A 17,670-nucleotide genomic window follows, 5' to 3' on the forward strand; every position below is an offset into this window, starting at 1 on the left:
TTAATAACACTAAGAATGTAAACACGATTAACACCATGCAACACTCTCCTATGTGGAGTCAACAAAAACATGGGAAGAAAAACAGTGAAGCTTTGCGTGTGTGAGAGTGCGCGTGAGTGTGTGTGTGTGTGTGTGTGTGTGTGTGTGTGTGTGTGTGTGTGTTTACTCCGAGCCCATCGCGTTTTAAATTACAACATTATGATGGGGCTGGAGAGATTTTATGGACGTTAACATCCTTGTATACGATGTTGTCGATGTGCGCTTAATGGTTTATAATACACTCAGCGCCAATAAACGCCATAATAAAGCTCGCAGCCTATTAAATGCTACTGGCTGATGGTGTGTGTGTGTGTGTGTGTGGTGTGTGCAGGCTGATATACACACACACGCGCGCGCGAGGCTCCAGTAAATGGTGTAAAATGTCCCACCGAGACGTAAATATCCAGTCGTGCTCGGGCCGTGTCCGGTGTAGTCCAGAGCCCCGGTTCCTGCAGCGCCTCGCCGGCTCGCGGGCTCCGTCCGTCGGGGGGGATGCTCGGTGCTGTGTCCGGGCAGACGGAACGCGTCCCTTCCTCTTTTTTGGCTCCTTGCGCTCGCTGTCCGCGCAGCATACGGCGACGGGCTGCAAAATGTCACGGCTGGAAGTGAGAGATGGTGCTTTCTGTGTCAAGAGGAGAGGAGGAGAAGAAGAGGAGGAAGGAGGAGGAGTGGTGGTGATGGTGGTGGTGTGGTGGCGGTGTGCGGGGAGGTTTCGGAGGGTCAAAACGCGACGGGGTCTCTTGGCCCCCCCTCTCCTCCCTCCCCTTCCTCCCTTACTCCTCCTCCTCCTTATCGCACACACAAACGCCAGAGAAGAAGAAGAAGGAGAAAAGAGAAGAAGAAGACCCCCTCGATCGTTTTATCTCGGCTCTCTGCGCTGATACCGCTCCTCCATCGCGCTCTCTCCACATCCCCGCTGCCACAGATGCGCTATAATCTCGGGATAACTCGGGAGAGTGATCGTGCTAACTCTCATTCTAGCGGTTTGGAGCACGTTAAACAGTCTATTAAACTCCTAACAGCCAATTAAGGTGATAAGAAGAACCACAACGTCAGATATTTAACCCCTTACATATATATATATATATATATATATATATATATATATATATATATATATATATATATATATATATATATATATATATATATATATATATACATATATATATATATATATATGTAACATATTTTTTATATTTTATATTTTTTTGTAACATATAAACATACATATATATATATGTATATATATATATATATATATATATATATATATATATATATATATATATATATATATATTTATTTATTTATTTATTTATGTCAAAAATGGCAGGTCATTTGGCTCAAAAATCTTAAATCTAATTACACGTGCATTGGAAATATGGACTTTTAAACGCGATAAAATCCATCTGTGTGTTGATTTACCTGCAGGAGAGTTCATTTTAAGGGCAATTGCATGAAAAAACAAAGCGTTTTAATCAAGTCGCTCCTCATAAATGAGTCATAAATAAGTTTGGAGCGTGCTCAATGACAAGAAATGGACTGACTGATAATAGCTTTCAAAGTGTTTTATTGTTTTTGTCAATCAGTCGTAACCCAGCCTTTTGACAGAGCCCAAATGGCCCCCTTTGTCCCTCTTGTTGTTGATTGGGAGAAGTGAGAAAACAAAGCTTTTTTTTTTTTTTGTCGTGAGAAAGTTTAATTTCTAACCAGAGAGAGAGAACAACAACAAAAAAACAAAAAACCTTTTCACGTGTTGGTGGAATAGCTAAACCCCGATGTCTTGTGTTGTAAATGTCACCTAAGTAACATCATAATTATTCAAAACGCTCCCCTTTTCCCCGGTCCCGCTGCGAGGGGGCCAACAGGCGGCTGCACTTCAATCAGCAGCGGCGTGGAGGGGAGCAGCGGGCCGGGGCAGGCGTCTCCGTGGGCGGCGTGGAGTTTGACCGTGGGCCCGCCGTGTGAGGGGCCCTGCAGCCGAGGGGTCTTTTAGCTCTGCAGGGTGCTGGTTTCCTGCAGGGGTGATCACAGCGCACACACACACACACACACACACACACACACACACACACACCCCTACACCGAGCCGGTAATACAGCCATGACGCAGCGTCAATGGGCTGGAAACGACGATGCGAAAGGCTTGTTTTCACTGAGTTAACAGGTTGAATGAGGAGGATTAACACTGAAGTGTGCGTGCGTGTGTGTGTGTGTGTGTGTGTGTGTGTGTGTGTGTGTGTGTGTGTGTGTGTGTGTGTCATCTGAAGGATTCATGTCACAGGAGGAGGGGGGTTTCTTAGATTTTCCTCATTTCTCTTCATGCAAAAAAAAAAAAACCTTTACAATCCACAAATGACTGCTTAAATGTAATTGAGAGTGACTTCTTTCAGTGTTTGTCTTCGGGCCACTTTAACTGGGACCATAAATCTTAACTCTCTGTAACATTAATCTAAACATGCAGATTACGCTCATTTGCATCACAACGCACTGAAGGATCTGTCATTTTCATCACATTCCCATTGTGTCCTGTGGGACAACACCATACTTGTTCTGCTCTGCATATGTTAATGTAGGGGAAAAACTATTTTAACACAACATATGTTGTCAAACATGTGCTGAAAGGCAACACAACTGTCTTAAAAGAAGACACACGGAGGTCCTACAGTGTCTCACCCAAATAAAGACAGAGCAAGATTTAGTTTGAACATCACAATCACATGCAAAACACCCAGGTGGCTTTTATATGAGAAGAAATGAAGCAACGTTTTATTCACATTTTAACTTAATTCTATCAGTTCAAAAGAACATGCGACATTGCTTCATCGGTTTGATATTTATTTTCCCCAAAGAAGTTCCTGGAGCTCAGTTTGTTCAGAAGATCTCAGAGAGTCTCCAGGGTCAAACGTAAGGTCACCGACACACACACACACACACACACACACACACACACACACACACACGTACATATATTTGTGTGTGAATGCCTTTTTGGCAAACATGGAATAGATAAAACATAAATGTAATATATTTCGTTTAAGCTTATTTCCGTTTCTCACCATCAACAAATTGTGCAAACCCAGTTTGTTGCAAAGGGTTATCACTTCAATGCTTTTCCACACGCTGAGGTCAGAAGAAAGAAAGCAGTAAGCATACAACTTTGAATGATTTTGCAATTATTATTATTAAAAACAGTTTCACACACACAGTGCAGATCGACGGGACCCCAAAGGAACATCATGATTTCCCTTTGATGCCTTTAGAACATTCTTCTCATCGCCATCCTCACGTGACGTCAAACTAACTGAAAACCTCCATCATAATCATCTCAAATCTGCGAGTTTGAGCCCCATGCTGCATGTCCTCAGCAGCACAACGCTGACACGTGCACTCGTTCACTAGATTCCCTCCCGTCCTGCAGCTCTCCTGTAAGAAACGGGCTCCTCAGTGAGGCTCGTTCACTTCACACGTCGAGGCTGCTGCAGTTATCTGTCACTCCCCGTCGAGGCTCAAGCGCTCGCTCCTCTGCACCCACCGAGGCTGTTGGGTTTGTGCACTCGGAGGGTGTGTGTGTGTGTGTGTGGCCCTTTGCTTTGTGTGCTTTGCTTACTTGTTTGCTCGGCCGCTGCGGGGTCAGTGTCGAGGTGCTGCTGTTCTAAGTCGGGCCTCGCTGCAGGCGATGCCCGTGGCTATTTAACAGGGAACTACAAGCAGAGGGCGTGTGCACGACTGTTGACCCTTAAAGACGGCACGTGGTTTTGTGTCTAGGTTGCAAACAAAAGATGGCAGACTTTTACAAACTGCTCTCCTTGTAGTTCTTTACCCATTGTGATGGTGTTGGTGCAAATGGTTCACATGGAAATGCATCATCTGCAGCCTCTGCTGCTCTCACCTTGCCAACAAGAAAAAGTCTAGTTTGCTTGATTCCACCATGAGAGATGGAGGGCGGTAGAAGGCCACCCAGCCTTGTTGACTTCAGTGACTCCGCCATTAAGAAAATATGGCTGCCGTGACCTCTGGCGCAACCGCACGATACATCAGAGAGCTGTGACCCTCTGCCGCCGCCGCCTGCATGAGAAAGAGAGAGAGAGAGAGAGGAAGGCAAGTGATGGAGGGAAGTAAAGGGAGAGAGAGGGGTAAAAGTGAGGGGTAGACGAGGGGGCGCAGAGTGCATTTTTATGAGCCTGTGCCTCTCCAGTTTCTGGGTCGTCTGGCCGCAGAGACATAAATTCTCACCCCCCTCCCTTTCTCTCCTGCTTTCCTCATGGCTCGCCAAGAGAAACCCGGCCTTATCTGCTCTTGTTTGCAAACTTTCCCCTCAGTTCCTCCCGGGGTCATTCCTCTTCCTTTACTTACCTGTTCGGGCAAGGCCTCTCGCCATCCTTCCTTCCTCCCTTCTCCCTTCCCGTTTCTCTCTTTTTGTTTATAGTAAGCCAACACTACCTTTCTCCCTTCTGTTATTTTCTTCGTCTCCCTCTGCAGCCCTCCTCCTCCCCCCCCCACACCCCCTTCTTATAGATGGAGATTAACTGGGGGAGCGCAGCGCCATCCGTCCTCCTGACTGTTTGTTGTTAAGGAGATGGATGGAGGCTCCCTCTGCCAGCCCCACGCAGCCGCAATTACACCAGCCGCCATGATGGATGGAGGGGAGGGAAAGGGGTGGTGGTGGGGGTGCAGCGAGGGAGATACAGAGAGGGGCATCTATCACGCCCCTTAATCTACCTGTCACTGCTAGGGCTTGGGTGGAGGAGGGAAATGGGGGTGGGGTGTAAGGGGAGGAGGAGAGTCGGCTTCATCCCGACTGCTGGTCAAAGGTTTAATTATTTTTCTTTACTCTGAATTTGTTTCTTTTGCCGTCCGGAGAATTAGGCCTCCAAAGTATAGTGGACTCATTAAATGTCCTGATCACTCCAATTGATTTCCATGGCAGCTTATTGGATTCTGTTGGAAAATACTGTGTGCGTACGTGTGTGTGTGTGTGTGTGTGTGTCACAGGCATTAACATTAGTGCGGGAAAGGGGGGATGCTGCTGGCGCTGCAGAAACAACCCTTGATTAAAAACAAAATAATGTTAACGGTTTCCCTTTAAGTGCTTTCATATGCTTTATTCTGTTGTAGTTCAAAAAAAATATGATAAAAGAAAAGATAAGAAACTGAAAACATACTAAATGTAAGGTTTCTTAGCTCATCAACAGGTGATGCGATGTTGTTTCGGTTACACTTTTGCAGAGATGCACGTTTCGCATGTAAACACACCTTTATTGCTTAAACCTCATTGTGGCACATATACTTATACACACAACCACACACACATAGCACACACTCACACCTCCACTCTGAGTTGTTGTTCATCCCATCTGGAGCTTTTGCAACGTCTCCAGCTCATCCTCGTAACCTGTTGAAGGCACCAAAGCATCTGCATACATTACCCCTAATGCCTCACCATTTCCCCCCACAATGCTACAAAAATATTATGAAGAGCATTCCGAGGTTTCCCATCTTCTACCCCTCCTCTTCCTCACCCCTTCCCCATCTCCCTCCACCTCCTCCTCATCTGTCCAGAGGAGTGAGAGATGGGATGGAGGGATTAATACTCTTCCGCCCAAGCCAACCCTGGGAATGATAGATGGACAGATGCAGGAAGGGAGAGGAGGAGGAGAGGGAGATTAAAGGAGAGAAGTCTTGAGGGTTCATAAATCCAAAGTGAGACCTGGTCCGCATCACACACTAATAAGATCTGCGAGAAATCCATGATGAGGGAGGGAGAGAGAGGTGGAGAGAGAGAGATGGGAGCGGTGTAATAGCATTAGATGTAATCTAATCATGGCAATAAGATGTGAATGGATGAGTGTGAGCATGGTGATTATGCAGAAGAGGGATGGCGGTGTGTTGATGAAGCTCCGAGGCGCGAGGACAAGCCGCGATATTGGACAACAGATCAGCGCCGTCGCAGTCCTCACTGGGGAGTTTTTCCACCGCCAAACACATCGCGTTCATTTTCATTTAGTCTGATTCTGTCGCTCTATAGGCCGCTCCCCGCGAGGGAGGCGGCGCCAACACAGCGGGGTGCCGCATGTAAGTGGGAATCGGGGACACAATGTGTCCATTGAAGTGGATTAGTGTGTGTGTGTTGGTTATGAAACATGTGTGTGTGTGTGTCATCATTATGGTAAGAATCAGCTGTAAGTGCACAAAGTGCAGTCGTGCAGCCGTGACCTGACTCGGATCAGATAGAGTGCTCCCTCACCTCCCTCCCCCTCCTCCTCGACCCCTCCACCCTAAACTCCCCCACCGCAAACCTCCCCTCCATCCACCCGGGCCACATTTTTCATGGCCCAGCTGTCGGAGGGCCGTGATTGGTTGGCTCTGCAGACAGATAGCCGATAGGCTCTGATTAATAGTTGAGGCCCGAGAACTTCCTCATTGATCAACAGGACAGGCTGGAGGAGGAAGAGGAGGAGGAGGAGGAGAGAGAGAAAGCATGCCCTGTCGCTCTGCAAGTGCTGGCTGATAACCCTGATAGTGGCTCTTGCTGGTGTGTTAATGTGTGTGTTTGTGTGTCTGTGTGTCTATTTGTGGGTGTGCTTGTTTACAATAGCAAAGAGATGAGCGGAAGAAATGGAGGCACTGCAGTGAAGAATCGCTTCAGGTTTATTCGCTTTCTTTCCATCTTTAAAGCTTTGTCTCTGGGCTGAAAGTGAGAGATAGCATCTGTGAGCTTTCCATGAATAAGAAAGCACGTATGTTATCAAACACAACACACACAGCCTATGGCTGCTAATGTCTGCGGGGCGAGTGTGTGTGTGTGTGTGTGTGTGTGGGCTGAATCATTTATTATGTGTTTATTATCTATTCATCAGAATTGTTTGATCCAAATGTGCTTTCGGTGTAATTTATAAGTATATTTGTTACAGTATCTGTGTGTGTGTGTGTGTGTGTGTGTGTGTGTGTGTGTGTGTGTGTGTGTGTGTGTGTTTGCGTGTGTCCCCTCCTGCTGCTCTGTCCAGCCCCTAGTTGATTGATGATCTCCACTCCCACGGGGTCAGCGGGGTCATGACCTCCCACTTTTGACCCCCTGCAGGGAGGGTCACACACACACACACACACACACACACACACACACACACACACACACACACACACACACACACTCACACGATGCAGCCCAGAGCAAACAGATGGCCTTAGGACAACTGGTGCTTCCTCACCTTTCTCTCACACAAACACTGTTACAACACAACAACACAACACTGTGACATCACACACTCAGTGGCTCATTATTAACCAATGCTGCTGGAATGTAATCTGCACTAAGTGTTGTAAATGTGTTCCCTTTTATTATGAACAACAGCGTGGCAAACTATTCTGAGCTTTGATTCACAATGTGTGTGTGTTACGTTGAGTGAGGATCAAGAAATGTAGCAATATCGCACCCTAGTGATTATACAGGGAATGACAACCGATGAATATTGTTTAAAATAATAAATAAAGCTAATATACGAAACACAGATTATAATCAGGGTTATTATAAGCATTAAGACTCGATAGATATAAACAACTAAGATAGCCGGGAAAATTAAAATGAAGGGAATGTAAATTAATATGAATATTAAAAACAGGAATAACATAAAGACGCATTAAAAAAATACTTAAAAGATAAAAACCAAGCCACAAACGCACAAATCAGTGCTGAGATAGTTATGAATGGAGGAGGGCAGGAGGGGCAGAGAGGAAATAGAGGATGATGATGATGAAGCAGAGTTGCCATGCACACCAGCTCATGAAGCTGTTTCAGGGAACAGTGATAAGAGCTGATCCGGTTATAATGTGATCGGATCAGACCCTTTGCTCCATGGCCGCCATCTTCAGCCAGATGACCACATATCCCTCGATCTCCTGGGAGGAGAAAGGACAGTTTAATGAGAAGTTAATTATCTAAAAATGATGCAGATGACACAATAACAAACCTGTCTGGCGTTCTTGAGCGAGCGCCGGTCCGTGCCTCTCCTCCTCATCATGTCGGCGCAGTGAGCGGCGTCCTGGATGAAGACGGTCCGGGCTTCTCCTCCTTCCTCGGCCCGGTCCCGAACCACCGACAGCTCCTTCCACGGGTCGACTCCCCCTGAGGCGACGATAAAGGAAAATATATTTACTTTCTCAGGCTCAGCCGTTATCTCCGTCCAGGCGCAGGCCTCCGTGACTATGTGAGCGACTGTGCGCCTCTGTGTCTGTCCGCGGCTAATCTGCTGCAAACTGTGGAATATTTTTGGGCGGCCTGTTATCCCTGCATGCTCATGTTGTGACTCACACTCTCCCCACAACACCCTTATATTAACAGTTTAATTAGCATTGACTGCCTGCTGACTCTGCTCCACTCTGCCCAGCTGGTAGTGGGCGCTAGTGATAACACAGCTGAGTGCATCTGCAGTCTCACTGTGGGGGGTGTTAGCACGCTGTTGTTATGTTTGGCTAACGGCACACGCGCTGCTGAGTACCTCTCGGCCAAGAACCACTTGAGTGCACCTTTTCTATATAGCTTGTTGTGATGTTGTAGTAAACCAAGTCTCACCATTGACATAGAGCACCCTGTGTGTGTGGGGGTTGTCTCCTCCATAGTAAGTGTTGGTGAAGGCAACGCGGCCAGGCAGGGAATGCTGGGAAATGCCAAACAGCATCGGACAGAGTTCAGTCTGGGACCGAAGGGTCACCATCCCGGAGAACGGACAAGAGGCGTCCTCACAAGTCTGGTCTACACACACACACACACACACACACACACACACACACACACGAACAACGAAAGGGTGTCAGAAAATAGAATAGAAAGAATGATGATTGACTATATCTGTTGTTGGTGTGTGTGTGATTGTGTTGAAAATACTGTGTGTGTGCATGTGCGTGTGTGTGTCTGTCTGTCTGTGTGTGTGTGTGTGTGTGTGTGTGTGTGTGTGTGTGTGTGTGTGTGTGTGTGTGTGTGCGTGTGTGTGTGTGTGCGTGCGTGTGTGTGTCTGTCTGTCTGTCTGTGTGTGTGTGTATGTGTGTGTGTGTGTGTGTGTGTGTGTGTGTGTGTGTGTGTGTGTGTGTGTGTGTGTGTGTGTGTGTGTGGGCTAAATCATGTATTATATGTTTATTATCCATTCATCAAACTTGTTTGATCCAAATGTGCTTTTGGTGTATTTTATAAGGATATTTGTTGCGTGTGTGTGTGTGTGTGTGTGTGTGTGTGTGTGTGTGTGTGTGTGTGTGTGTGTGTGTGTGTGTGTGTGTGTGTGTGTAGTACAGAAGCCAAACTCGGTGCAGGTCTGGTAGGTCCACTGTCTCGCTGCTCTCCTGCCTGAGTGGAGGCTCGTGTCCATCAGGTCCTTCACTGTTTTCTCGTGTGAGATGTCCAGACATGGTTCCTCGCTGGAGGAATGGTAGATCTGCACACACACACACATACACACACACACACACACATACACACACACACACACACACACACACACACACACACACACAGGAAATAACACACACCACATATAAAACACCACCCTCTGCATCTCTGGCTGCGTAATTCTACCGTGAAAATGGCTCAATGGTGACACCTGGTGGTTATACGGTGCATTAAAAGATTAAAGGGTTCACCCTTGTGTTCTCCATACCTGTGCAAGTTGAGCGAGGCGGTTGTACGCCTCCACCTCGTCCTCGTAGGCCTCGCTCTTGTTGGTCATCACGCCGCAGAGCTCATCGATGGACATGAGCACCCCCTCTTCATTGTATTGCACCGTTCCCATGACGATGTCGGCCAGGTTTTGCATCAGCTCGATCTGAGAGGTGGAGAGTCAAATATTTATTTTCCTCTCAGAAGCATTTTGTTCTGCATCTGAGTTGAAAAAATGAATAAAAAGTCAAATATGATGATGTGGAGTAGCTCAATTAATTTCAATAGATTCAAAATTACAGTTTGATTTAAAATATAAAGGTTCACTTGTTTAGTGTTTTGATACAAGTACAGTTAAAATAGTATTACTAAAGGTTAATCGTGTAAATAGTAATGGTTATACTGTAAACACCAAAATGTAATGATAAATGGCTGAATAAGCACAAACAAAAATCATTAAAAAAGTTATAAATACAATAAATATTTGCTGAACTAAAAAGAGATAAATGGTTTAAATAGCAAATACATAAACGGTTTAAATAATTAGCCAAAAGTAAAGTTTTTAGATAAGAGAGCTCAAAGTAATGATACTGGTCGAAACAAGATATTTTGTGTATATGTTTTAGTTTTTTGTATTTAGAGTTTCAACAAAGTTTTGACTTAAATGCATTTAATAGGGCGTACATGTTGGGAACCAGCGACTTAGAGGTTGGATACAGGTATGCTTTGTCCAACTTAAAGTTAAACTTAAACTTAAAGTTTAGTGGTCACATGTTGACCGTCAAAGTATTGAGAGTTCACTAAACCTCTAAAATAGTGGTAAAAATGTACAAAAATGCCCAAAACAAGAAGCCACAGAAAGGCTTCTTTGTTGCCCCAGCAGCCTCCAATGTTCCCCCTGAAGCGTCACCTGATCATCAAGACCTTTGGGGGTCTGACAGCATCCAAAGTCCTCGGCCACGCGGCTGGCATTCACGCCCATCACGGCTTCCACAGCAGCGAAGGCTTCTCGCACAGCAGCCAGACACTGCAGGAGGAGAGGAGGAGGAGGAGAGGAAGAGAGGAGGAGAGGAGGAGAGGATGAGGAGGAGAGCAGGAGAGGAGGAGAGGGAATTCAACAGGTGAGACAGACGGACACGTGAAGCCTGTCATGGGACGCACAGACGGGGAGCGGCCTTCACACCTTCAAGGAGCCGCCGACTGCTTCGTTCATGAGGCTCAAGCCGACCGCCTGAAACAAGAAATCACAGAGGTGAGAGGAGGCGAGAGGAGGCGAGAGGAGGTGAGAGGAGGGGAGAGGAGGCGAGAGGAGGTGAGAGGAGGAGAGAGGAGGCGAGAGGAGGTGAGAGGAGGCGAAAGGAGGCGAGAGGAGACGAGAGGAGGTGAAAGGAGGCGAGAGGAGGTCAGAAGAGGTCAGAGGAGGCAAGAGGAGGTGAGAGGAGGCTAGACGAAGTGAGAGGAGGCGAGAGGAGGCGAGACGAGGCGAGACGAAGTGAGAGGAGGTGAGAGGAGGTGAGAAGAGGTGAGACGAAGTGAAAGGAGGTGAGAGGAGAAAAAGACGAAGTGAGAGGAGGTGAGAGGAGATGAGAGGAGGAAAGAAGAAGTGAGAGGAGGTGAGAAGAGGCAAAGGAGGTGAGGGGAGGCAAGAGGATGTGAGAGGAGGAAAGATGAAGTGAGAGGAGGTGAGAGGAGGCGAGGGGAGGGGAGGAGAGGGGAGAGGAGCCTAGAGGAGGCGAGAGGAGGTGAAAGGAGGCGAGAGGAGGCGAGAGGAGGAATGAGGTGGTGAGAGGAAGTGAGAGAGGAGGTGTGAGGAGGCGAGAGGAGGCGAGACAAAGTGAGAGGAGGTGTGAGAGAGGAGGTGAGAGGAAGTGTGAGGAGGCGAGAGGAGACGAGAGGAGGCGAGAGGATTAGCATCACGAGGCTAATTAGTGACGGATATAGCAGTTATATGCACGTGTAATAATGTGTAATAATTGAAGGCCGGCGGTAAAATCGAGTATTTAAAGGTCACGTCCTTGATAACATTTCTGGGTAATGTGTGTGGGGGGTTTGATGATTTCACACATAAATAATGTGATTTAATCTACGCCTGTGGGGGACGCTATACTTGTGACCTTTTCTTTGTTTTGGTAATTTACTTAACATATTTTTCTTGAAGCTTGTCAAAAGAATTGCGTTTCCAAGGTTAAGTTGCAGAGAGAGGCATTGGGACTCATGACCCCAGTATGCGCCGATAATATGCTAATATTAAATATTAATGGTGACCATGGTTTGTGCCAGTTTACATTGCTGTAAGCAGAGAAGTCCAGCTGCGCCCTGACCGGAGCAGACGAGGCCACGGCCCCGTACACCAGCTGAGGAAACTGCAGTCGGGTGAAAGAGGAACACAGAAAAAGGTGAAACAAGAGCTAAACGTGAACTAATATGTAAATTGTTTCATTTGTATAACGTGTGTGCGTTGTCTGTTATCTGTATGTTGAAAAGAAAATGCATCTACACATATAGTTGGGTTCTAAGACCATTATATATTATTATATATGTTGTTATTGTCAACAAATCACATGAGAAGATAAAAACCTTCAAGATGGGGACGGACAGAAACCAAGATGGCGACAGATAGAAACCAAGATGGCGACAGATAGAAACCAAGATGGGGACAGATAGAAACCAAGATGGGGACAGATAGAAACCAAGATGGGGACGGACAGAAACCAAGATGGTAGCAGGCAAAAAAGCAAGATGGCGACGAATAGAAGCCAAGATGGCGACAGATAGAAACCAAGATGGCAACAAACAGAACCAAGATGGGACAGATAGAAACCAAGATGGCGACAGATAGAAACCAAGATGGGGACAGATAGAAACCAAGATGGCGACAGATAGAAACCAAGATGGGGACAGATAGAAACCAAGATGGGGACGGACAGAAACCAAGATGGCGACAGACAGAAACCAAGATGGCGATGGATAGAAACCAAGATGGGGACGGACAGAAACCAAGATGGGGACGGACAGAAACCAAGATGGCGACGACAGAAACCAAGATGGCGACAAATAGAAACGAAGATGGGGACGGACAAAAACCAAGATGGGGACAGATAGAAACCAAGATGGCGACAGATAGAAACCAAGATGGGGACGGACAGAAACCAAGATGGCGACGGACAGAAACCAAGATGGCGACAGATAGAAACCAAGATGGCGACAGATAGAAACCAAGATGGGGACGGACAGAAACCAAGATGGGGACAGACAGAAACCAAGATGGCGACGGATAGAAACCAAGATGTCGACAGATAGAAACCAAGATGGCAACAGGCAAAAAAAACAAGATGGCGACGGACGGAAAGAGCCACAGACAGAGGAGGAAAGTCCAAAAGGGTCAAGAGACAATTTCCATCTTTTCGTGGGATTTGTTGACAATGAGAAAGCTTTAGAACGGTTTAAGTTATGAATGGTCTCAGAGTTCAACGCTGAAATAGCCGTATGGCTCATTGTGCTTGTGAAACGCCGCATGCACCTTCCCTCTGAACCAGGCGGACAGGGCCCCGGAGTACGAGCCTCCGAAGCTGATCCAGGTGTTGCTGCGGCTCAGATTGAAGCTTTGGCTGATGTGCTGGTGGAAAACAGCCAAGTCAGCAAGCCTGGACCAAAAAAAACAACAACAACACACACACACACACACACACACACACACACACACACACACACACACACACAACAACGCTTTAGTCTTCCACCTGACACACAAATCATAGAGACATGCTCAGACATGAAGGTGCTGGTGGCCGTGACGTGGGGCTCCAATATACCGGGAAACCTCTGATGCAACACACACACACACACACACACACACACACACACACACACACACACACACACACACACACACACACACACACACACACATAAACATAAAGGAGAGGAGACACACACATGCACATGCATTATGTATTGAGGCAGTGAGGTGAAGGACACACATTTACAAGCATGCATGCACATGTACACACACACACACACACACACACACACACACACACACGAGCTGGCAGGGAGTCGACACTAACGCCTGCTGGCTGCTCAGGTCCGACAGGTTCTCCGTTTTGAGGCCGTCGGGGTTGATGCTATCGCCATAGAAACGATGCTCCAGAGCCAACAGCAGCGCCCCGTGCTCCTCGGCCATGTCGGCATGGTGACCTGGAGCATCGTTTTGTTTTTTAAAACAAGAAATGCAACATTACATCCAAAACATGTTCTCTTTTGCTATGGTTCTGGTTCAACTTCTGGTTCTACTTCTGGTTCTACTTCTGGTTCTGGTTATACTCCTACTTCTGGTTCTGGTTATACTTCGATTCTAGTTCTACTTCTAGTTCTGGTTCTACTTCAAGTTCTGGTTCTGGTTCTACTTCTACTTCTGGTTCTACTTCTATTATAGTTCTACTTCTGCTTTTACTTCTACTTCTGGTTCTACTTCTATTATAGTTCTACTTCTAGTTCTGCTTCTACTTCTAGTTCTGGTTCTGGTTTTGGTCCGGTTCTACTTCTAGTTCTAGTTCTACTTCTGGTTATACTCCTACTTCTGGTTCTGGTTATACTTCTGCTTTTACTTCTACTTCTGGTTCTACTTCTGGTTCTGGCTCTAGTTCTACTTCTGCTTTTACTTCTACTCCTGGTTCTACTTCTGGTTCTGGTTCTGGTTCTAGTTCTACTTCTGCTTTTACTTCTACTTCTGGTTCTACTTCTGGTTCTACTTCGATTCTAGTTCTACTTCTAGTTCTGGTTCTACTTCAAGTTCTGGTTCTGGTTCTACTTCTATTTCTGGTTCTACTTCTATTATAGTTCTACTTCTGCTTTTACTTCTACTTCTGGTTCTACTTCTATTATAGTTCTACTTCTAGTTCTGGTTCTACTTCTAGTTCTGGTTCTACTTCTATTATAGTTTTACTTCTACTTCTGGTTCTACTTCTGGTTCTACTTATATTATAGTTCTACTTCTATTATAGTTCTACTTCTAGATCTGCTTCTACTTCTAGGTCTGGTTCTGGTTTTGGTCCGGTTCTACTTCTAGTTCTAGTTCTACTTCTGGTTCTGGTTCTAATTCTGGTTCTGGTTCTAATTCTGGTTCTAATTCTGGTTCTAGTTCTACTTCTGGTTCTGGTTCTACTTCTGGTTCTGGTTCTACTTCTGGTTCTGACAGTTTGAGGGAATTCAATGGTGTCAAGAAGGTGTGTGTGTGTGTGTGTGTGTGTGTGTGTGTGTGTGTGTGTGTGTGTGTGTGTGTGTGTGTGTGTGTGTGATGTACAACAACAGAGAGAGTGTATACATTTGATGAGAGTTTAGACATGATTCCATTTTCTTAGACATATACTTTGTATACTCCAGGCTAGACGATCAGGGAGAAGAATGAGACTATTCTCAGCAGAAAGAGAGTAAAGATTGTGAATATTGAAATTGGGCAGGACAAGATGAAGCAAAGCAAACAAGTGTTGCATTACAACATGAAGCCTCACTCCCTGTTTCCACTTTCATTTCTGAATCTGCGAGGTGTGTGTTTTAATCCGTTGGATCTGGATGCGTGTGACAGACAGGTGAGAGCAGGATCACCTGCCAGGACGTCAAACTCAAAGATGGGCCCTTCCCCTCCGATGAAGAGGAACACCGGACCGCCAGGACGCCGCCAGTACGCCTCGTTCACGAAGAACCTCTGGGGAGAAAGAAAGAAATGTTTTATTCAGGTTCACCCGAACCAGCAGCATTGCTTTGTGTAAGTAATCCCACATTTGCACATTGGCAGCCACAAATGAAAGTGAGAGCTCAATGCAAGCTGTTGAGCTCACTCACTGCTGCGTCAGAGCAGATTTAGAGCAACATGGAAGCAGCACAGTTCAGTGAGGGATGAGATGGATTTAAGATGACCAGGAAGCTGTTTGCTCATCTTTTTGCATTGGAAAAAATTGAACAATCCTCAGAAATAGCATGAGAAGGCAAGGTTCTGAAGGCTCTGATGCTTTGAATCCAATACTGACTTCATATAGGTTATGAGATCAGAGAAACTTGTGTAAATGTTATTTTATCAAGTGTCAAAATGTCAGGCCTGTATTTTGATATTTTTATAACCTTAACATTGAGATTACAACCTATTTTTGCAAGCCAAGAAATGGTCAAATAGCAGCATCCAACACAATGACATGACCGTGATCATCAGTTTACTAGTTGATTGAAGCAGCTGCAGCGAGCAGTGACCACTTCCTTCTTTACCGTCTAAGTTTAAAGTAATTTACAGAGATACGGATCTCCAGTTTAAGCTTGGCCTTGCCGATCTCTCTCTCTCTCTCTCTCTTTCTCTCTCTCTCTCTCTCTCTCTCTCTACCTGAGGGAAGGTGCTGAGCTCCAGTCGGTTGAAGTGATCCAGCCGCTGGTGGATCCGGCCCTCCTTCACATGCTGAAGAGGCTGCTTGGCTTTCTGCAGCAGGAGATTACGCACTCGCTCCTTGATCTTCCCCAGAATCCGTCCTGGCATTAAGGTTTAAAAAAAAGAAAGACAGACAGATGTAGGGAATAGAGAGAAGGACACTTGTGCACAGTCGTGTAAATAGTTCCCAGTCCTGTGCGATGGGGGTTGTTGCTTCTTTGCTCAGTGTTGTATTACTTTAAAACTTTTTTTACATTATTATTATCATTATTTGTCAGACATTTCTAATGCTTTATAAATACAGTTTATTATTAGTGACCTGCTGGCCTCCAGAGCGGAGAACCTCCTCTCAAAAGGCTCCATCATCCGGTTGATTGATAGAAATAGTTTATGTTGTGACACTTGGCAAAAAAAACACTTTAAACTCGACAAAATCTCTGATCTATTTCAGGACCGACATCTAACGTCAGCCTCCAAAAGGGATCGTCTGCCACCGGCAGCGTCTGTTCCCTTTTGTCTTCCGGCTAAAAATATTTCAAGTCTTCAAAAAACCTTATAGCAAATCCATAATGTCTGGGAATTGCTTAGATTTTTCAACGGAGCATTCATCAACTCACCGGCATCAGCTGAGTTGAAGAGGAGTAGAAGGATGAGACAGCGGCTCGGGGAGAAAAGCATCTTCACCGAATCAGGATACTTTAATATAAATGTGAAAGAATAAATGTGTCAGGTGGATCTCCACCGCTCACCACCTCCCTATATAGTCCATGAAGCGTGTGTGTGTGTGTGTGTGTGTGTGTGCCATATATAACTGCTCAGCAAAATAGAGCATCAGCTTGGTGACGTAACTAGAGCTCTCTGCCTTGTAATGGCTTTTTTCAGAGTGGTTGAGTTACAGGAGCTTTTTTCTCCACTTTTTCCTCTTAAGCAATGCGTTGCATCCGTGAGAAGGACTGTCTCTCACACACACAGACTCACACACAAACCTAACTCCAAGAAACACTCACTGCCTCTCTCAGTGTTTTGTGTTCTTATAGCAAAAGCTGAGAGTTGACGACATAGCTGACTGCTCTTTAGGACTAAACTAACTAAACTCGGATGAGAAGAATAGGACATATCTCATGCTCTTGCTCATGGTATCTCCACTGGGTCATGTATTACCACAGTTTGACTCTCCTATGTTATAAATAATTTGATCCGAGGCCTTTCGTCTTCTCGCCACAGAGCCGGCAGCTCCGGAGTCCGAAGCCTCGCCAGATGGAAGGGCCTCCGTGTGAGCCTGCAGCAGACTGCAGGGATCTAGATGACCTCATGTGTGCAGATCTGAAATGATCCAAAAGTAATCGTTGCAAAAGCAATTAGTCATTTAAGGATCGGCAAAGTAGTCCGCACAGGATATCATCTCTGACATTAATCTAATATTACACACTGCGCTGTCAAATGAGGCCACAGCGTAGACATCAAGAGGAAGAAAAAAGATCTGAATCACTTCCGATGTGTAGCAGATGGCTGTGAGCTAGATGAGGATGGAGACGTTAGAAGAAGTCGAATTAGCGACTCGATGCAATACGCAA

General features: G+C 45.9%; 1 protein-coding gene across 1 annotated transcript; it reads right to left on the reverse strand.

Moving 5' to 3' along the window:
* Positions 1-7,877: 7,877 nt before the first annotated feature.
* Positions 7,878-16,204, reverse strand: prss16 (serine protease 16; the record flags this gene model as incomplete). Its single annotated transcript, XM_079224914.1, has 12 exons — positions 7,878-7,937; positions 8,009-8,163; positions 8,611-8,790; positions 9,322-9,463; positions 9,686-9,850; positions 10,595-10,711; positions 10,868-10,915; positions 11,970-12,047; positions 13,205-13,328; positions 13,752-13,881; positions 15,289-15,388; positions 16,055-16,204. The coding sequence occupies 12 exons, from the start codon at positions 16,202-16,204 to the stop codon at positions 7,878-7,880; spliced, it is 1,449 nt and encodes a 482-aa protein (XP_079081040.1).
* Between the last annotated feature and the right edge of the window lie 1,466 nt (positions 16,205-17,670).

Source organism: Taurulus bubalis, assembly GCF_910589615.1.
Source record: "Taurulus bubalis genome assembly, chromosome: 10".
Taxonomy (NCBI): domain Eukaryota; kingdom Metazoa; phylum Chordata; class Actinopteri; order Perciformes; family Cottidae; genus Taurulus; species Taurulus bubalis.